Below are 21,177 nucleotides of genomic sequence, written 5' to 3' on the forward strand. Positions count from 1 at the left end.
CACACATTATGATGTGTTTATAATCGAAAACTACGTTGGGAATTTTTATGTATGAATGCATGTTCATGCAACATTTCAAGGTTTTGGAAGACTGTCTCCACATCATAAAAAACAACGCAACTATAAATGGTCAGCTGCTGTCATTAGGGGTTTCAAGTGTTGACTCAATTACAAATATTATCAGTTCAAGCAAATGGCGTGATCAACACAGTAGGACGAAATCATTTATAGCAGATACAATTCTAAATTGTGCAAAATCTCATGCTTTATCAAACAATTAGTTTGTTATTGTCAGGTACTTAGTATTAAAAAACCAACGTGATCATGAACACAGAAAATTAATTTTCTCTAATTTATTTAAATTTCCTTATTTTATACAATTCCACCTCACGTTACAATTACAATCACGTGACAATGTATAGCCTACTAAAAAAATTCCAATGGAAAATAATAATATCCAAAATAATATATATATATATATATATATATATATATATATATATATATGCATATATATTTTTATAAGTACGCTTTGGTTTCTGTTGTTAAGAGGCTTTACTCGAAGCACAATAACAGCACTGGGAAACATATAAACGGACAGGTCGCAGGTCTCAGTCTTTATAGGAGACACTGAAGAAATATCCTTGTTCCACACCTGTGCTGATCTTCTATAATGGATTACTGATGAAGGTTACTAAAATCCTGTAAATATTCTCACAAATACAGGTTATTCCTTTACACATTTATATAAAAAAAGCAGAACTGAAATACTTGTCTAATGCAACTTTGGATGTTTACTGAAGACAGATAGAGGACAGATGAACTATAGACTATTGGTAAATGTCAATGCCTGTCATATTCAAAGACGAGACCACCCATAATCAATATTTATTTACACTGCATTCTGCATTTATCAAACGAAAAGAGAAAATAAAAAATTTACAATGTGCTCCGTGTGAACAGGAGAAATAAAACTTGTAAATACAAACATGCATTTAATCCATGTTCATTGTAATCTGTTGACATTTAAAATGTTCTTAAATGTATATTAAAATATTACTATCATCATGAAAATTCTGGATGGGGCTACATTACGTGCAAGTGTTGAAACGTGTCTCTTTTACAACTTTTAATGGCAGGTCATAACAGTAGACTAGTGCCCAATAAAGCAGACGCAATTAGGCGAGTCGATGATATCACAAATACTAGGCTAATATAAACAGAATATGGACATAACAATAGAATATCAGAATTTATTTTTAATACCAACTAGATTTCCTGGCCATTATATGCAAATAGCTTGCAACATGCCAAACCACAGGCAAATAAGGTACTCAGAGGTGTTATTTTTACGAAGGAATATTAAAATGATGTATTTCACAACATAAATCGATACGAATGATAAAGTGTAGCTACAGGTAAGCGCTTAAGATCTTGAGGCAGATGAGATCTGCGTATACTGATACAATTCTTTTTTTATTTTTAAATTATTTATTTGCACATTTTCTTGCATTTGCAAATGCACAATATCCTGACCTAAACCTAAAAAGTGGTAACCTGCAGTTGTTAGCAATTTCAACCTAATTTAACCCATAAAATGTGTTTCATTTGAACAAATTAATGTATCGAGGTTGATTCAGTGATACCTAATAATATTTCGCACCAAATAAAACACTAAACATAGATGTTACCATTTTTAGGTTACCGCTTAGAGTGCAATTGTTTATTACACTACTTTTGTTGTTATGGTGTTGGATGTTCCCGTTGTAAAAAATAAAAATAAAAAGAGGAAGAAGATATTTTTAGTTAAGCCATAGACCTTTTCAGGAAGTTCCTGCGGTAGTGACAATTGTAGTGGTCATTGTCCATCCGCCTTGCCTTTGTATTGCTCTGCTGTAACATTCCAAATGAGGCCTTTACTATACCTGCAGTAAACTTTATTGGTGGTGTAAACCCGACAGTGTCGCATCCGGGCAGACGTTTTTGCCTTTTGATTTCTGTGCAGTGCAGACAGGCTAGAACAAGACGCAAGGAAAGCAACGTGGACGTGGGACTGCTTTAAGTGTATGTATGCATGTGTGCATGTATATGTTTCTGTGAGTTATTTTTTACCTTTATAATAGTGGAAGTTTTCATATGTACACATATTTACTCTGTTTATGGTTGTGCTATCAAATTTGAAAAATACTAGTAAAATGGGATTAATTAAAGTGGCTATTCATTAAGATATCGTGCATGCTTTTTTGATATTCTTATATCAGTTGCATTCTGTTTAGGTTTGTGGCATGAAACTAAAAATGTATATACTGAAATGAATTTGTGAAAAGAAATTAACTTAAGGAGAAACTTACATGGAAATTCTGTCGATTGGTTTAGATATGAAATTGGTGTATTTTTGGCGTTTTGTTTTGCATTTGTTTTGGCTCAGTTACAACTGTCTTTTTGCATGCATTTGCCTACATGTTACAATTACCTAATTAAATAATGTTTAAAGATATATTTAGTTTTAGTATAGATATATTTTAAGTTTAGACTTGCAATTAATGATTTAATACAATTTAATAAACCAATCAGGATCATTTAACGAATTTCGTTTGTAGAAAAACAAATGGCGTTAGCCACTAAAGAATAAGATAAGCCTCAGCAAAACCGTTCTTTTACTCACCTGCACCATAATTCAACACTGAAGTGCACATTTCTGAACTTTAAAATTGTCAGACGTGTCAGTTCCAGAACTGTTAGTCTTGAACATGTCAATATTTGACATTAATAGAGTTTTAAATAACATAATTGAACCAACAATCATACATTTTTTTAATCAATGACTTAATAGAGCAGTGCTGTCTGACAGAGAGGCGTGTTTATTTAGCTTTAATAGTATTATTTGTTCAGTGCAAATATTTGACAGCACATGAACAGTAAAACTTTTGCGGTTCTTAAACATGTTAAAAGTATTTTTGAAAATACATAAATTTCAAAAGACTTTATGTAATGCCGAGCAACTATTTTAACCATATTTTGTTCTATTTTACAAGTGCCTCATACACAATGAATATCCACTTGTAACTATTTGGTAATTTTGTGAAATAAGATTTTGACAAAGTAAACGCATTAGTTCGGTCTCACTGATTAGATCTTTATAGCTAATTGTTTTGTTCTTACAAATGCTTATGAAACGTTGATGTAATTATTTTAACTTTATCTTAAACAAGTGTCTATTATCAAAACTATCTGTATCCTAGTGATTCGGAGTCATACTTGAATGTTCTCCAAACAGCTACAGACATAAACTCAACCAGCTTCTGCTAACAATCAGCCCAAAATAAAATCTCTAAGGGTCAAATGGGGTAAAGAAGGAAATAGTCCTGTGGTTTTAAAATATATATATTTGCTGTATTAGATTTTTTTGTATTAGAATCGTTTAATAACGAATATTTATTCTAATTATTTGTTTGTTTTGAGCAAAATTAAGTTGTGGGTAGGCTATACAAGGCAATGGTTATATACTTTTCATATTCATACATTCATGAGCTCATTGCCTTGTACAAGTTATGAACACACACCTAATACAATTTTTCCCTCCATTATACTTGCATTGTTTTACCATTTTCATAGTAGTCTACCCACTATCGCAAAACGTTAATGCTATCATTAAGATTTTAATAGTATTAGACTAATAAATAGGTTTTTCATAATATATTTCGAAAATAGCCTAATACTGACTAATAAAAGGAAAAGGAAAATGGGAAATGCGATCTTTGAGAGAGGGTGAAACGTAACACATTCCTAGTTGTTTAGAGGGGGAATTTACAGCTAAGTAATAAAAGTTTACGACTGAATACACGCGGTCATTGGTTGCGTCAGACCACGTGGTACTCACTCTATGAACATGAACTTTGTGCTGTTGTCTTCCCCTGGATCTCCCCATCTTCCGACTTGCGAGCTCGCGGTGGTGTTGAAATGATCTTAGCACCAGACATTTTTACCGTTTTCTGTTTAATCTCTAGCTCAGGCGGATTTTTTAAATGCTCTGTAACACCATCTTGTCTCGTCTGCTTCATCGCTAGCAATGACTGACGGTCCTCAGTCCTCAGACGTCGCCGCCTCCCCAGTCGCTTTTCTACCTATCTGATCCCCTAGAGGGGAAACAGCCCTGATAGCTGGAGCGTGAAGGATTAGAGTGCGTAAATATGATCATTTCTCCTCGAAAGATTACATTTTTCCTGGGCACAGGAGAATGAGATCCTGGTGCCGTTCCTTAGTATGATCCTGCTGCTATACACCAAAGAAACGTGCGTCACACAGACAACAGCGAACGCGGGTAAGTCAATGATTCTACGATCCTTAATGGCTTCTTACAGGCATGCAGCTACACAATACCAACATTTGACAGTACTATATTCGAGTCAAAAATGGATGCGCAAGAGTGGCATGCAATGTATGAACACGCACTTATATTGTGGCGTTTCCCTTAATTGTGAACGCATCGCCTCGCTGACAAGTGACTTGCGTGTTGTTGCTTTCTGATTCTATTGTTGACTTTTATTTGTCACGGCGACAATGAATAGAATCGTTTTTAAGTTAAGTTGTCCAAACGAGTGTGGTGATGAGCTTGTTCTCAAATAAGTACACTTGGTCAGGTTATGTGTTTAATTGTGTATATTTGATACGGGTAATAGTCTACTGGATACTGGAGCTTGCTGTATTATTTGCATTTTTTAGGCTACTATATACATGACTTAATAGTAAAGCTTTATAAAAATGTGCAAATAGAAAACACTGATGTATGTCGGGCCTTTTACAAAAAACTGTGTTCAGCTCATTAAATGTAATGGCTTGAACTCATCAGGCTATGGGTATTCCATTGCTTATTCTAGATTATATTTTAGTATAATTCCTGGCTATAAATGATTGGAAAATGTTAATTATTTAGGCTACTAGTGAGAAATTAACGAGTTATATTTTGAAAGACTTAAAAAACTTGTATCCCGATTGATGTATTATGGTTGTGACCATTATATAATGACCAGTTTCACACGTTAACACAATCATTTAAACTTGATCACCTACTCACATACCTGTAAAGCGTAAAGGTTTTTGTTACATAGCAAACCATTAAACGCTCTAATCATATATTAATTTTCACAGAATCAATCAATCTCTCTCTCTCTCTCTCTCTCTCTCTCTCTCTCTCTCTCTCTCTCTCTCTCTCTCTCTCTCTCTCTCTCTCTCTGTCTCTCTCTCTCTCTCTCTCTCTCTGAGTGTTCAATCATCCAGTGCTGTCGTTCCGTGAGGTCTAAATCAAACAACACTGCCACCTTGTGCCTGCTCCATATGCAAGGCATTATACAGAACCTAAAGTCAGGAACAACTGTCCACATAAAATTCCGATTTTAATTTTCAAGTGGCAATGTATCTGGAATTTGCTGGTGTAGCTATGCATGTAAAAAGTTTCTTTAATAGAGATAACACCATATATTTATGTCAAAAGTATAACTTTCTCACCATATAGATTAACATTAATATAGCCTACTAATTGGAAAAAAAAATTCACAGTATTTTATTTTATGTGTGTATGGTGGCTTTAAGTAATTAATATTAATGATCAATTAATTAATGATTTATAAAATGATAAAAAAAAATTCAAAAGACAATTACAGAAACACATACTGTTTTTAAAATTTGCTTTATTGTCATCTTATCTCATGGTAATGAAACAGTACTGACAAACATGAAGCTTTAGATTTAATAGAGTTATGCAGGTTAATAGCATGAGATAGCAATGTTAATAAAGTCCATTGGTACTCCGCTGAACCAAAAAAAAAAAAAAAAAAAAAAGTAGCTGCGATCTTCGGTTAAGGGCCTCTTGAGATCCAGATATGAGGCTGGAATGGGGAAAACAAAAAAAGAATTTCATTAATAAAACCAGTTATTATGTGGTAAAGACAAACATTTATTTATTTATTTTTTAATGGAAATGTTAATATAATTATTTCTCCTTGTTTACTTATGTTTATTTGTGACATTAGAAGTGTGTTATGAACAGGGAATTTTTATAAAGAAAGATCGTCTCATTTAGAGCTGAGTTTGTGTGTGAACAAATTTTCTCCAATTTTTTTTATTTATTTATTTATATTTTTAGCCTGAGTGTTCATTTATTAAGGCTGAATGCTTGTGTGTGGGCTCGCATATGGTTTGTCGATGTGCATATGCGTATTTGTGTGTAAGTGAGGGACAGAAAGTGAGTGGAGGGCGGGGTTGTTCTACTGTGAGTTTCCTCTTTGCCTCGGGATAATGAATGTCTTCTGTTTACCATTAAAAATGGAGTCTATTTAACTAATCCTTATGTCTGTACGTATATAAAGTGCATAAGATTAATTAATTTGTGTATTACAGTTATTCTTAACGTTGATAGCAAATTTTTAAACAGGTTTATGAAATTGACACATTTATTACCATCTGACTATCATTTGTGTAAACTTTGAGCCAGTCTCGTGTCTGCCACCGCTATTGAATTTGAATCATAGAAGGCATAATTCAGAATTGCCACGAAAATGAAAACAAATTCCAGGCGAACTTTCAATTCCAAACATTTCCTTTCAAGAACCGCAGGGCAATGTGAGTTCGCTCTACTTCAAAACATCTTATTCATGGAGGTCATTACGCGGCCACATAATTTCACAGAATTATCTTGTGCTAGTTAAAAACCAAAATGCCCCTTCGGGTCGTGTGTTGTTATAAGTGCTTAGCTGCACATGAAACTCTGTTTCAGCTGTCACGTTACTATTATGGATTATGCTTTTGCATAGTACATCGACATAGATGACAGGGTAGGAAAGTTGGGCTTGGATAAGAAAGCTAAAAGACTCATCGTTGGAATTTGCAATTTTGAACATCCGTTACAAATAAATAGGCCAATGATAACATTCATTTAACTCTGGAGAATGTGCAGGCCATTACCGAGCACAGTTAGGATGTGTATTGCTTGCTTTTTTCCTGCGTCAGATAATCATATCACGTAAATTAAGCAGTGGAATTAAGTCCGATTTTGGCGCACATATAGTTTCGTCGAGTGTAAACAGAATACAGGCCAAACGGGATGTCTATTTATTGCCTCTTCAAACGCTAAAACACAACCGTGCGATTTGTCTTAAGGGCTGCAATAAAACACTTACAGCTCTTTCTCTCTAGTCACATCAACATACCAACTGCAGACTGAGTGTGGTGTGTTTTACTCGCGACTTCATTCACAAGACTGATGCTGTAAAATAGATCACATTATTAAAAATCTCCCCATCAAAGGCTTTTTTTCAGTTCAAAGTCGTTTGTGCAATATTGAACATCAAAGAGATGTCATATAGGCTATAGATGCAACCACAATTAGTATCTGATCTCAATTCCGCCAAACACGTCGAAGTGTCAGTTAAATGATTTAAGAATTGATAATCCTTATTTAGTTTGCTTTCAGGCATCGTACTATCCTGTTTCTAAATATTTACAAGCTTAATGAAAACGTGTTAAAAAAATTATTGCTGTGGAAAAAAAGGTTAATTACATTTCAAATATTTGAACTGGCAACTGTTCAATTTAAACAGTCTTAAAAAGGCGATGAAATATGTTAAAACGTGTGCACACGCTTTTCACGCAGGAATTGTTTTTTATTACTGTTATATATTACTTTTATTAGTTTATTTCCACATTATACATGGTGTAATACTATAAATGAAATCATAGTAATATACGTTAAGGTCCACACTGCCGTAGCCTACTGACTACTATAGGCTATACTGTATTAATTTTGCGGCCTGTAATTTGTTTCTTTATTACTTTTATTGCATGATTATTTAATGAAGTAATAGTATTATTATTAATACAACTACAACTGCTACTTTTAGTATAAACTTCAATGAATTAACTTCGGAAGATAATTAATAATATTCATATGCTGCAGTCGTAAACTGACGAAATAGCACTTACCAAATTGATGTTAGGATATACACTTGAGATTTGACGAGAAATTTGGTCCAAAATATGACAACCCTTTTAAAACATCAATCCTTAATATTGATTGATCCCTGTTTAAAGTAGGCTACTTTGGGATATAAAGAAATATTGTATGCATTTAATCAGTCGTTAAGCAGATTAGCCTGTTTTATAGCTGCTAAATGCCTTTTCTCACTGTCGGGCTGGAAGTAAATTTTACTGTTCTGTCAATCTCGTGTTTTGCGCACCTCTTTCTAAACCACTGTTTTTGGCCTCACACGTTCCGTCATGTGGCGTGCATTAAGGTCATGGAGCATACCGTAACCATTCGGTTAAAACTAGTTCTTTTCCCACCACCGATTCTTTGAGCATAATTTATAAATTGACAATTTCATTAATATAGATGCAAATATTTAATAAAGCAGAACAGTTATATTTGTATTGTTCAACAGATTGTTGGCATACGATCACTGCATGAAATCCTGTAAAAAAATACTTATAAATAAAATGAATACAGTCAAGAATACATAAATTATGTAAAGTAGTTTCATAGTATTATTTATATTCATAAACATTCTGAATACCCTAGAAAGTTAAATGCAAAAAAAAAAAAAAAAAATGTTGCAGCTTTCAGTCCACAAGATAAGAGACTCGCTGCACAGCCCCCATACATTCAAAGGGATAATTGCCTCAGTGCTGGAAGTCCTCAGTTGGTTTTGTGACTTTTATGGCACCAAGGCACGTTTGACGCATTCTTTAGTAAGATGCCCCTTCCCCCCTCCTTACTCACGTTCTTTTTACCATTGAAATTATCAATACATTACAAATCGGGAAAGGAAAAGAACGGACTTTTCCCCTTTAGCGCAATGAAAACCCTGAGGAAATTTAAGAGAGACACAAACGTTATAAGGAGGTATACTGTATAACAAAAAGAGAAGTGTGGTCCAGTGGTGACTGACAACAATGTCCTGAATATGTCTAATAATACGATATGAAATGCACACCAGCAGAGTTATTCACAATTTCTTGAATGTAATTGCGAAATGCAGCTTAACAAGGAGGGTTAACAATATATGCATAGATAACGAGTAAACAGGCATGTAGCAATTAGCCCTTGGTCATTTAAAAAAAAATATTCTAGGCCTATTTAGTGGTTCAAATTGAGTTATATCATCTAGCTACCCAGTAGTTAGGTAATGAAGTAATAAAGTTGTTGCTCCGAGAAGAAATAGCTACATATAGTTATGATTAGAAGGCCTATTGTCATATTGTAAAATATTAAAATATTCAGTTTGGTCTAAGTCAGCGACAATAATCAGCTGTAAAAGCGATCTTAGCTACAGGTAATTGTTTTAGTTGAAAAATAGCTCATTGTAAAACGCTTGATTATAATAGATTTGCTTTTACAATACACGTCGAGAAATCTGTGATTAATGCACAAAAAGACATCTCATTGTTCGTGTGAGTGCCTATTCTGTGTTTTTGTGTGTGTTTACTTAAACATTATCAACTGAAGCCACAAGGATACGAAGCTACAAGCTCGGTATTCCTCCGTACACAGCGCATTCAATTGGCTGAAAGTGGTCAGGTGACGCTGTCATATTGTCCTTCCATGAGCCAAGCCTTGGCTATAACACTTGCTTTGCGCGTCTTAACCGGAGACTGGAAATTAATATTATTGAAATCCTTCTGAAGTTCATTTGAAAGAGAGTTAGGAAAGCAGGCGGGAGACGGGTGTATGTGACAGAAGAAAGCAGACCCCAAAGCACAAAGAAAGAAAGTGAGAGATTAAGAGAGGGGAAATAAGATAGGAGGGTGAGTTGATGAGAGGGCGATAGGAAAGGTATGAATTCGTACTTCGCGAACCCGTCGCTCTCGTGCCATTTATCTGGTGGGCAAGAGGTTTTGCCCAACATGCCACTGAACACGACCACATATGATTCAGTCAGACATTTTTCGTCTTATGGCACCACAGTAACCCAAAACCGGATTTATGCGTCCCCTTTCTATTCACCTCAAGATAACGTTGTGTTTGGATCAAGCCGAGGACCGTACGAGTATGGATCTAACGTGTTTCTTCAAGATAAGGATGTGCTTCCCAGTTGCAGGCAAACTAGTATGGGACTCAATGCGCAGAGCCACGTTGCCCAGGAGTACAACCTGGAACAAGCTCGTGCAGGAACACATGATCAGAAAGGGAACAACATTCAGATCTACCCGTGGATGCAGCGCATGAACTCGCACAGCGGTGAGTTTTTACTGCGACTTGGGACATACCCTGCTGGAATTGGTCTGTTTTACGATACGTCCTATCAACAGAGTAACTACATTTTATGGCCTCATAAACCACTACTAAATCATCACACTATAAAGCCCCCTTTTTCAGAGAGGGGAATCCCATTTGGCTACCTCCTTTTAATACTCAAGTGCCAGAATTATTTCATAAACTTGTACAATAAGTGTGAGTGCGTTAGAAAAAGATACAACAAAAACTACATTTTACATGAGCATGCACTACTACGTTAAAATGTAACAACTATTCTGATGTACTGTTTGAAAAAACTAGATGGCAAAGTTAGTTAAAAGAAATATTAAGAAATACTGAAAATCAAAATGTTATGCTTCGAGTTGTTGTGTGATTGTAATATGGGTTAAATGCTGTGTAAATACATTATTTTGCCAAATTTTTTATATCAGATACGTTGTAAATAATAAAACAAAATAATGTAAAAATGTAATCATTCCACCAGTATTTCAAACGTGTGTTTTAAATGACGTTTATAATTAAGAATTTATCTCTGTGTGATTTTTTTTATTTATTTGCACTTTTCCCCACAACAGGAGTTGGGTACGGATCAGACAGAAGAAGAGGTCGCCAGATTTACTCCAGATACCAAACCTTGGAACTGGAAAAAGAATTTCACTTCAATCGGTATCTAACCAGACGCAGACGCATCGAGATCGCCAACGCTCTGTGCCTAACCGAGCGTCAAATCAAAATCTGGTTCCAGAATCGGCGCATGAAATGGAAGAAAGAGACCAATCTAACATCTACTGTACCGGGGAGCGAATCAACGGGTACTCCTCAAGAGACCGAGAAGGAGACCGAGGAGGAAACCGAGGAAGCTAAAAAGAAAGACTAGGAAATCAATTTTTCGTTCTCTAACGCCTGTTAACTTCAACGTAACTACCTAAACTCTGAGAATTTGCAAATATTAATGCATGGACTGTATACTCTGCTATTCCTTTGACTGCCCCCTCCTCCAACGATCTGAATACCATAGACAAGCTCTACTACAACACCACGCCACTAACATGTACACACGTAGAAACAAATGGAGAGATTGAGAGAGAGAAACACACACGTTATCCACCATAATGTAATTCACTTCTCTTTGTATTGAAAATAGCTCATTACTGACTGCGTGGTGACAATGCCACAGATGAACTATTTGTGTGGGTCTAGTATCATGTTGCTATAGCCTCGTAGAAATTACATTCGATGAAAATATTCTCGAATTTGATAAGTTGGCTACGTCTCCCCAACTATTAAACCTCTAAACAGAACCCTAAGCATTCCAGAAGTGAAGGAAACTTCTTATGTGGACATTCAGTTTTTTTGTGGATGCATATTTGTACAAATGAAACGAGCACTGACGGGATGAACTATACTACCTAAATTCTTAATGCATTTTTTTTCTTCTGTTTTCTTAATATTGCCTTTGCCTCGTCAGTGTTTTGCTGTTCAAAATGCCGCTGTACTGGCACATTAACTATTTGAGAGAACTTCAAAAAAATACATTTCATCATAGTTGTATGCATATAAACTTGTCTTAAAGTGAGAATCACACCCATATGAAAACAAACATATACCTTGTTACGCAATTGTATTGTTTGTGTAAACTGTGTATTATTTAATAAACTTTTTGGAGAAAAAAAGTATTTTCTATTTTCTTCATTTTGACTCCAGCTTTGCGCTCTTCCCGTATCATCAAGGGTTTCAGAATTGAGTTAAAAAAAGGCCTACATATTTTTGTGAGATTTTGAGTGATTAAAATCCAAATAACGAATTAAATACACGGATACATCGGAGTGGTTTATTGGTTTATTCTTTAATTGTACTCAATTTGCCCAAACTCCAATTATTTGAATGGACTAATGCACCTAATTATTGTTAATATACCTAATGATTAATGTATGTGACTTCTTCACAGGTTTCATTCAATAAAAAAGCATTGCTCATTTCATGACGTATTGACAAAAACCCTTCTAACCACTGCATAGTGGCATAAGGCTGAATCGGTTGTTCGGCGTTAAATAATCACATGTGGTTTTGGGATGCCGCTGCAACAAATGCACGTGCATTGGCGGAGTGTATAGTCCTCCCGTGATCACAATAGACATAACTTCTCAAATTCTGAATAAAAAAGTAACACACACACACAAAACTGTTAAAAACCCAAGAAATTAGAGTGTAACAGGAGAAAAACATATTTGTCATATAGCCTATGTATCTACTGTGATAATCGTATACTCCATATTTTTCATATTGCCTTGTCATTTAATGTGTCATAACATCGTACTGCATGGTATCTTGTCCATCATCCTGTCTGAACAAGTGTGTGTGTGTGTGTGTGTGTGTGTGTGTGAGAGAGAGAGAGACCGCTCTGTCCAGTATTAGACGCCAGATGACGCTCTTGTCTAACGGTCTCTCCCTTTTCAGCCCAGACCCTTACATGATTTCAATACCGAGAAGTTATCGGACACGTTCCCCTATCTATCAATAACCTCCTGGGGATCAAGCCAATTTATGAGTGGCCAGGAGCTGCACGTGATTCTGTTTAAACATTCCATATTTGGGCATTACGCGTCGTATCAAGAAAAAAAAGGAAATGATTTCCTCCACCTATAAATCGTGCTCTTTTTTTAAGGACAAGCCTAACGTCCTCTAGAAATACAAATAAAGCCCAATAAACAAATTAAACTTCTAAACAACTTATGTTCACTTTCTTAGCTGACTCAGTCTCTGCCGTGACCGAGTGCTTTTTGTGAGTCTCTCCAAGGTTATATTGTTTTGGGGAAAAGAATGAGCTCATACGTTGGAAAGTCTTTTTCTAAGCAAACGCAAGACGCCTCCTCTTGTAGAATGCACACTTTTGGCAACTATGGAGCTCACTCTGAGTTCCACGAGTCCAATTACGCGTACGAAGGACTTGATCTCGGTGGATCGTTCAGTTCTCAAATCCCCTCCAACTCTTTGAAACGGGAAGCGATAAACACAACCGAGCGTGCAAGGAGCAGTGCAGCAGTTCAGCGAACACAGTCCTGTTCAGCTCTGGGCTCTCGTAGCTTTGTAGGCACTCAGGGGTATAACCCCCTCAGTCACGGACTGTTGAGCCAAAAAGCCGAGGGGAATATGGAAGTTATGGAGAAGCCCAGTGGCAAGAGCCGAACAGACGATATCAAAATGGAGACCAATTCAGCGATAAAGCAACAAAGTAACTCGACTCAGCGTCAGAACCAGTCGCACGCGCAGATATATCCGTGGATGACAAAGCTACACATGAGCCACGGTAAAGGTACGTTAAAAGTTTGTTTTAGAAGAGAGGAAAACTGCACGTATGTCATCCTCGTCATCGCATCTCCTTCCTACCATGTTTTGTCGCTCCATATTTTTCCTCTTGAGTTTATAGGCCAAACGAAGGAAATAATAAAACTAGCGGCCGTAAATTTTATGACAAAGGCATCTATTGCTCGTAAACCTGTCCTGTTCCTGTGAAGATGTGATCTCCGGTTAAATTTATGGAGAAATAATTGGTTAAGAAAAGCAAAAAATGATAACGTAAATGTAGGCTACGTATTATATTTTGCTTTAAGAATGAAAGGGCGTTTACATGTTATTCAAGTGAAGTGGGATTTCAAACCAATCTTTGCATATATTTACATGTTCTGGCAGTACTTGTGTTTCCGGTTAGTTGCACTCTTCACCACTGGAGTAGAAAAGCAAAGTACAGCAAAACTAGAATGCCTATTTGCATCCTCTAAATAGTGAGGTATTGCAATCGCATTGTCTCTTTTTTTTTTTTTTGCTCAGCTCTTACAATATTTTGTGTCAGGACATGTTAGAAAGCGCTGGCCTATTCACAGTTATTATTATTATGTTTCATTACGTTTGTGTTATTTCTGTGCATGACTTCTTATTTCAGAATGAATAAATATTAGTTTCATACCACCTATCCACTGCTTTTATTTTGGATTGGATAATGCTTGATGTTTGCATTTTACATTCTATGGACTGTGTTTGGTGGCAACTTCATCAAAGATTATGACAATTAATTTCATAGTAATATGCATGAGGACGACAGTCGATAAAATGTTACAAATAGGTAACCCAATATCTTTCTGATGCCACCTCAGAATCTGATGGTAAAAGGTCACGAACCAGTTACACCCGGTACCAGACTCTGGAGTTGGAGAAAGAGTTCCATTTCAACCGATACCTCACACGTCGCAGACGTATCGAGATTGCCAATAACCTCTGCTTGAACGAGCGCCAAATTAAAATTTGGTTCCAGAACCGTCGCATGAAGTGGAAGAAGGACTCAAAGTTGAAAGTCAAAGGAGGACTATAATACCGCGATGCACAGCTTCAGCTTGAAAATAAAGGCAGTGTTAACTTGTACTGAAATAACAAACTATTTAAAATAGATTTTCATGTTGACAACAGTCTTTCATTTGTCTTCAATATCATGTTGTTATGTGAATATGTCCATATTTATTGAAAGGGCTCCTTTCCCAGAGTGCTGGAGGTGCTTATTTGAATGATGTATGAGCTTAAACTTTATTTGAATCTGCTTTTACTACAATCACTTGTATCAGTAACTTACAAATTACCAAGGCCTGCATCCAGTTATGTTGACTTAAATGTAGGTGCAAATAATGTGGTGCTTTGCTTAAATATTCATCAACCTGCCCATTGCATTTTGATAGGACTTGTGTTTTCATTCATTGTAAATACATCTATACAACTAAAATCTTCACACAAGGGTAAACCGCACGCCATGATGATAATGCAACAACTGTAGTATCATATTAAACGCTGTTTATCATGTTGCCTGTCAGCCAGCAGCCAAATGGTCATCTTCTCTTGTGGATTATGTCTACTGTGCAATCAGAACATTTTTCTATTTTATTGAATGTTTTTGGGGCTATTTTTTCAGATAGCTACATTGACTTTTGTTTCTTTACACTCTATTCTTGATAAGCCTACATGGAAAATTATCGATGTGGCTTAGCAGTGAAACTTCGGAAACAACAGGACATGGCATATAGGACATGGCTTGTAAGAAATGGCTTATTGATACCTCTCGTATCAAACAAGCTTCACGACCTACTTTTGGGTGAACCGCATGATCCATTATTTCTGTTGTTTCCGAAGTTTCACTGCTAAGCCACATCGATAACTTTCCAGTCAGTGATGTATTATTAAAATAACGATTTAATTGTCAGTAGTGGCAATATATCAGAATGTTTCGTTAGTTCTGGGTTAAAAGCCATCTGTGTCCAATAAAACGTCCAATGTGGTATCATTGTAAATAAACTTGATGAAACGTAAAGAATAACCAATTGTTAACATTATTATTTGTATTATTATTATTATTATTTTGTCTTCTAAAGCAACAGGAAAAAAACAATGAATCTTTCTTTACACAATGCATTTTTGCACTGAAGGTCCGTTTAATACCGCGTGCAGAAAGAAATCGTTCTGCGCGAATCCTAATATGATTTTGATAAATATTCCTGCATCAATGGAGGACCAAGTCTGAATTTGTATACTTGCACTGATGAGACATGATTGAAGCTCTGGTCACTTATTTACAGTAGCCCTTAAACGGAGGCACATAAAACTTTATGACCCCAATAAACTTTTACAGCACTTCCTCTCACCCATCAGACGCTGACAACTGTTTCCTTTTTTAACAAATCGGCGGAAGTTTACACAAACATTTCAAAGTGACGTTTTGGTATAGGCTAGAGAACCCTCGAAAACAATAAGATAGTTTGGACACTTAATCAGATACTGTACAACTAAATTATGAAGATACGAATTGATTTTTCGAAAATGCATTTGCAGTATGATACAACAGCGTTATTAATCGTACTACTTGTAAAGCACATGATTAAAGATGTTAAGAGTGAATTGCTCATGCTTTTTACGTTATTGATGAAATTTGACATTTAGATAATGAGACATATGATGTTAGTCACACTATGTGCCGAAATCACATAATCCAGGCCCGTGTCAAACAAAGGACACGAGCGATGCCTGCGTGAACGAAATGTTATGTTTCGACGGGCTTGTTCACGCAGGCTCTTTTCCTGTTGGTTTGATATAGCCTGTTTTAATTTAGTTTTTAATGCATTCCTTCTCAGCGCTGTCAGTGTAGCCTATTTGAAATTTAATCTCCATATTTCTAAAGTTTATGAATGTTACCATTACATAGGCTATACATTAATCTGAAAAAACTAAACAGGCATCTAGTCAATTTATACCTTTCCAAAAAGCGCTTTCATTTTAGAATCGTCTCACTCACCTATATTGAAGTTTCAATGTCAATTTCCATGCTTCTTTCAATTTCTACACTGGCTATCTTGACCGACAGGGCCACATTGCGAGTTACTGTGGTTACTATGTTGCTTTTTACACAATCCCCTCTTTTTTTAGCTCTCTTGCCACGTATTTTGAAGTTTTGAGGGTTATTTATGCCAATTGCCCAAAGCAGGACCAGTGAGTGGTTCAGGAAAAGCACGTGGGGTCATTAAAGTGGGTTTTATGGCCTGCAAGACCTGACTAACCCTCAATATATTTACATCATATATAATGTTAACTGTCCGTAATCGCAGCTGTTGGCTAGTCTTATCTCAGATAGAAGGAAGGGCTTTGAGCCTGTTAGTGTGGGTTACTCGCGTTAAGGGTCTGTGGAAGTTCGACTCTCCCAAATGGATCCAGGGCGGTTGCAGTAAGTTAATAATCTTGTTTTCCTCTTTTTAATTAAATATGTACTTTCCTCCGTAACACCCTCGGGAATTAATCATGGATGTAATGCAATAGTTCACGGAGAAATTGTGTCAAGTGATGCGCAAATGTGTCCTCATCCTTCAGTTTTGATAAGTTTCAAAGGTGTGTACGTTTGTGCATTTGTATATTACTGTTAATTTGGCATTAAATAGAATTATTGTTCTGACAGTATAGCGTAAAATCTAATTATGTATATCATGACTATTATGCAGTCAAAAACATTTTGTATGCATCTCAAAAGCATTGTACATGTGTAAAATGCTTTACCCTGGATCTTAATTTATATACACCTGAGTATTTGCGATCTGGTATCACAGAATGTGCATAGGCTATATAAAAATACCCCACTTTTGGATGGTGAAAAGTCCTTAATTTGTGCCTACTGTAGGTTGCATATGTTGTGTTAAAAGTGAAGGTGAAGGATTGTGAGAAGCTAAGTGATCTTGTCTTGGTTTGCAGATGAGAGCTCAGAACATAGATCTTTAGATCGGACATAATGTGGGGTCATGTGCAGGGCAGAGAAGATGTGGTGTTGTGTGGTGGGGTCATGTACAGGGCAGTGAGGATGGTGAAGTAGAGTCACTTCATTATCCAAATGAAAACATCACTAAAATGAGTCAAAATGCTTCAAAGGCACATTAGAAAGTATTTTTTATACAAAGCATATGACATTTTTTACCACTGTTATTTGTCGGTTTTCAACAACCGGATATTCAGTGGTCTTTATTTGACAGATGAGGCTCCACTTGACCATTATAATCATGGTATGAAAAGTTTAAGCCATATCTTACTTTATGATGTTGTGCTTGGAAACAGAAGAAGTCAGACTGCTCTATTCATCCACAATGTTCTCTTTAATCTGTGCACTGTGATCTTTGCTGAGAGGAAACTCCACTGCCATCTTCATACTGCTGTGTTTCTATTCTGTGGAGGCCTGTGATATATTTTGAGACTAATATATATATATATATATATATACATATAAGAACCAATGCCTCAGTTTTGGCATCATGAACTTATTCAGGCCATTTTGCTGTGCAAAGATTATACATGTACAAGCAATAATAATAAGGGGGAAATTATGATTATGGTTTAAGGGAAATAACATTTGAGTTGAAAATACAGATAAAACACTGTTTTATGAGGGTCTGAAATTTTATATTTTTTGCAATGCACCTAAGAGAAACAACGACAACAACAACTTTTGTTTACCGTTGTAAGGTGTTTTAATCACATACACTCAAGGGTTTAAGATCATTCCTTAGGGTACCTGTAAAGAGAGAGTGAGAAAAAAAAGTTACTCTGAAATGTGATTATGACGTGTCAGAACTGCAAATATTTCACAAAATTATTTGCATAGTTTCTTTTATCAATCACTGTTTGCATTTTGTGGTGTCCAAACATAGAAAAACAATAGAGTGTAAAGACCTGTTTCACTGAGTAGTTGTCTTGTAAGGCTGCATCTGGTTGTAAATTCCATGGCTTGCCAAAGCTCTTTCCTCCAGGCTCAAAGAAACGCCTTTGTGTGTGTGTGTGTGTGTGTGTGTGTGTGTGTGTGTGATTGTCACTGTTTTTTCATACTCCAGTATATTGTGACTGCAGGTAGAGGAAGCAGGGCTTTTATCGTTTTTACTAAAACGTTTTACCATTTTATTTACCATTTACCATTTTATTAAAATCAGTAGGAGGAATTTTATCTGATATCAAGTGTCATTTGTAAAATATTGAATTTGATAGAAATTCAGTTAGTATTAAGTTAAAGTTGATAAAGTTACTTACTTATACAGGAATCAGGTCTAAGTCTGTCTTATTTGATATTCCAACAAAAACATAGATTAAATGAACAATATTTACCATCCATTGCTGGTAAATCATTATTTTTGTGAAGTATGACTGCTTATAATATATGCAAGAATGCTACACAATGCTTAAAAAAAAAAAAAGATTTAATACAATTAATTTAATAGTCTTTCATTTTTTATTTGTCAGAAATTTGATAATTCGATAATCTAGTAAAAAAAATGTAATTGCTATTATTTATATTTATTTATTTTACATAGATGATTTTCTCAGATTATGTTGTGTTCTTATGTATGTGTTTAAGTTATTTTAAGAACAATGAAGCTGTTCTTACTGCTGTTTTTATCACATCAAAGCAGATGTGTATAGCTAATATCCGTTGGTACCATTTTTGTCTAGGTATAGTTTTTACTCACTCAAAGGTTGATTGAGGTGGATAATATTCCCTATTGTACACTGACTAGAATTTTAATCAATATAATGTTAACTATACAGCATTTTACATATTTTGTGAGGGTTTGGAAAATGGCTAGTCATTCAGAAAATAAATAGGTCATGTGACAAGTACAGTGGTACAACCACATTTGCTATTTAAACACATTCAGTGAATGTCAACAATATGAAAAAGATAAACACTTTATTTTACAACAATTGTTTTACATGAGTGATGGAAACACTTTGTTTGAATTGTTTGTGGCATTTATAAAATAATACATTTACCTTCACTATTTTTAATAACCCCGTATGTGCATATTTTTTTTATTTTATCATTAAGTCTTTGAATACTGTGTCAAAAACATTAACTGCCAATAGGGGGCAATAGTTTTATATTCCTCCGTTTTCGTCTCTCGGGTGCAGGTTACTCTTGGTTCAATATATTATTTTGTCATCTACCAGATTACTATCTAAGTAGCCATTCAATGAAAATGGCAACAGTTTCATTCTCTACATAACTTTAGAAGAAAAAAAGATGTGTAAATGACAAGAGTTGAAAATCATGCCATTGCATGGAGAGTAACTAAAGGCAATGCTTTCAATTTTGGAACAATTCTCAATTTGTATTTATAGAAAATATAGAAAGCAATTCCTTTTGTTCTCTTTGTGAATAAAATGTTTTTCATTCAGTGATGTGTGAGGTGAATGAAAGAAAAAATCTAGACTTGTGATTTTCTTATACTTTTGGTCATGGCAACATGAGCTGCATTTGCTACATTGAAACATTGGTATGTAATAACAAATACATTTACCTTAATCCAGGAATTAGATTTTATGGCTAAAGAGTTTACATCTGGCTGAAATTATAATGTGTTTAGAAGTACCTTTTTTTATACCTTTTTTTCCAGAGTTGAGCTTGAATAATTGTAGCATTGAGTATATACACTGTGTGTATATAATATCGCCATACTTTATTTAATTGCATTACTCTTATATTATTTTCTTTGCTTTAGTATCATGGTTAACATTCAGGTTAAACATTCTTTGTCATTGGTCTCAATGACTAACAGTGGCCCAACACTGTATGTGAAATCACAGGCAGGCTGGAATCCAGTATGCCCATATTTACATACTTAAAAAAAATGTTTTAACTCTTTGAGGCTGTAAACCAGAAATAAGAAAATGAGCCACATTCTTTTTTGAAGCCAATTCTGAATTGCCATGTTAACCTGACCAAGTAGGAATTCACTTTAGGTCCTACATTGTTGCAAAAATAACATCCATCAAGGAAATAGTTCTGAAAATAACCTGTGCTAAATGCATAGCCTTGTCCTACTTTAAAAGATCATGCCTTTGGACAGTTCACCCTCAATGAGAGACAAAGAGAAGTTGTACTAAAACCATTAAAACATAATTTTAAGTAAAAAATTCAAATGCAAGTGTTAGATCAATACATGTTGAGTTGCAATTTCGATACTTACTGACATATTTCATGATATATATATATATATAAATTAAGATAATAAGATAAGATTAACTTAAGATAAATTAATACTTTAAATACTTACCAGGACACCGAGAGTGCATTTTTCCATCACAGGATTTCGATTTTTTTTAAATCTGTCAAACGTTTTAAATTGTTAAAAAGGATATCCTTACAATCCCGAGAAGACAATTATATTTAAGTTGTTTTTATTCTCTAAATTTTCTTTTTAGCACATAAGGAAATTGTGAACGTGAGGGCAAGGAGGACCTCAGCGTTGCACTGGTAAGTCTTTCCGTTATTTTCTTGTTCTGTCTAATACAATATTCTTGTCCCATCTTGTTTCGCTATGTATAAACACAGAGGGCAGTGTTCTCTGACAATAGCGGTGAACCAC

General features: G+C 35.2%; 3 protein-coding genes across 6 annotated transcripts in view; 2 read left to right on the plus strand and 1 right to left on the minus strand.

The window, feature by feature from the left end:
• The window catches only part of LOC132129177 (transmembrane protein 18-like), a 386,729-nt gene that overhangs the window by 290,577 nt on the left and 74,975 nt on the right, over positions 1–21,177 (minus strand). The gene's annotated exons all lie outside the window — the stretch shown is intronic.
• Positions 2,044–11,932, plus strand: LOC132129175 (homeobox protein Hox-C6a). 3 transcript variants are annotated; one of them, XM_059540665.1, is made up of 3 exons: positions 2,044–2,064; positions 10,086–10,231; positions 10,825–11,932. In XM_059540665.1, exons 2-3 carry the CDS (start codon positions 10,102–10,104, stop codon positions 11,124–11,126), a joined length of 432 nt encoding a protein of 143 aa, XP_059396648.1. In that variant the 5' UTR covers positions 2,044–2,064; positions 10,086–10,101; the 3' UTR covers positions 11,127–11,932. The 3 variants fall into 3 exon arrangements, with proteins under 3 accessions (XP_059396648.1, XP_059396647.1, XP_059396646.1); XM_059540664.1 differs by lacking the exon at positions 2,044–2,064 and adding an exon at positions 2,546–4,321 and having other exon boundaries at positions 10,004–10,231; XM_059540663.1 differs by lacking the exon at positions 2,044–2,064 and having other exon boundaries at positions 9,168–10,231; positions 10,825–11,931.
• LOC132129174 (homeobox protein Hox-C5a-like) lies at positions 12,461–15,249 on the plus strand. 2 transcript variants are annotated; one of them, XM_059540662.1, is made up of 2 exons: positions 12,461–13,556; positions 14,401–15,249. In XM_059540662.1, the coding sequence occupies exons 1-2, from the start codon at positions 13,070–13,072 to the stop codon at positions 14,613–14,615; spliced, it is 702 nt and encodes a 233-aa protein (XP_059396645.1). In that variant the 5' UTR covers positions 12,461–13,069; the 3' UTR covers positions 14,616–15,249. The 2 variants fall into 2 exon arrangements, with proteins under 2 accessions (XP_059396645.1, XP_059396644.1); XM_059540661.1 differs by having other exon boundaries at positions 12,468–13,562.

Source organism: Carassius carassius, chromosome 46, assembly GCF_963082965.1.
Source record: "Carassius carassius chromosome 46, fCarCar2.1, whole genome shotgun sequence".
Lineage (NCBI taxonomy): Eukaryota > Metazoa > Chordata > Actinopteri > Cypriniformes > Cyprinidae > Carassius > Carassius carassius.

Excerpts from the sequence above, each read along its gene's own strand:
- LOC132129175 (XM_059540663.1), top strand. The coding sequence starts at position 9,829 with ATGAATTCGTACTTCGCGAACCCGTCGCTCTCGTGCCATTTATCTGGT. Across the intron at positions 10,232-10,824 it reads GCGCATGAACTCGCACAGCG|GAGTTGGGTACGGATCAGAC; the intron begins GTGAGTTTTTAC and ends TCCCCACAACAG.
- LOC132129174 (XM_059540661.1), top strand. The coding sequence starts at position 13,070 with ATGAGCTCATACGTTGGAAAGTCTTTTTCTAAGCAAACGCAAGACGCC. Across the intron at positions 13,563-14,400 it reads ACACATGAGCCACGGTAAAG|AATCTGATGGTAAAAGGTCA; the intron begins GTACGTTAAAAG and ends ATGCCACCTCAG.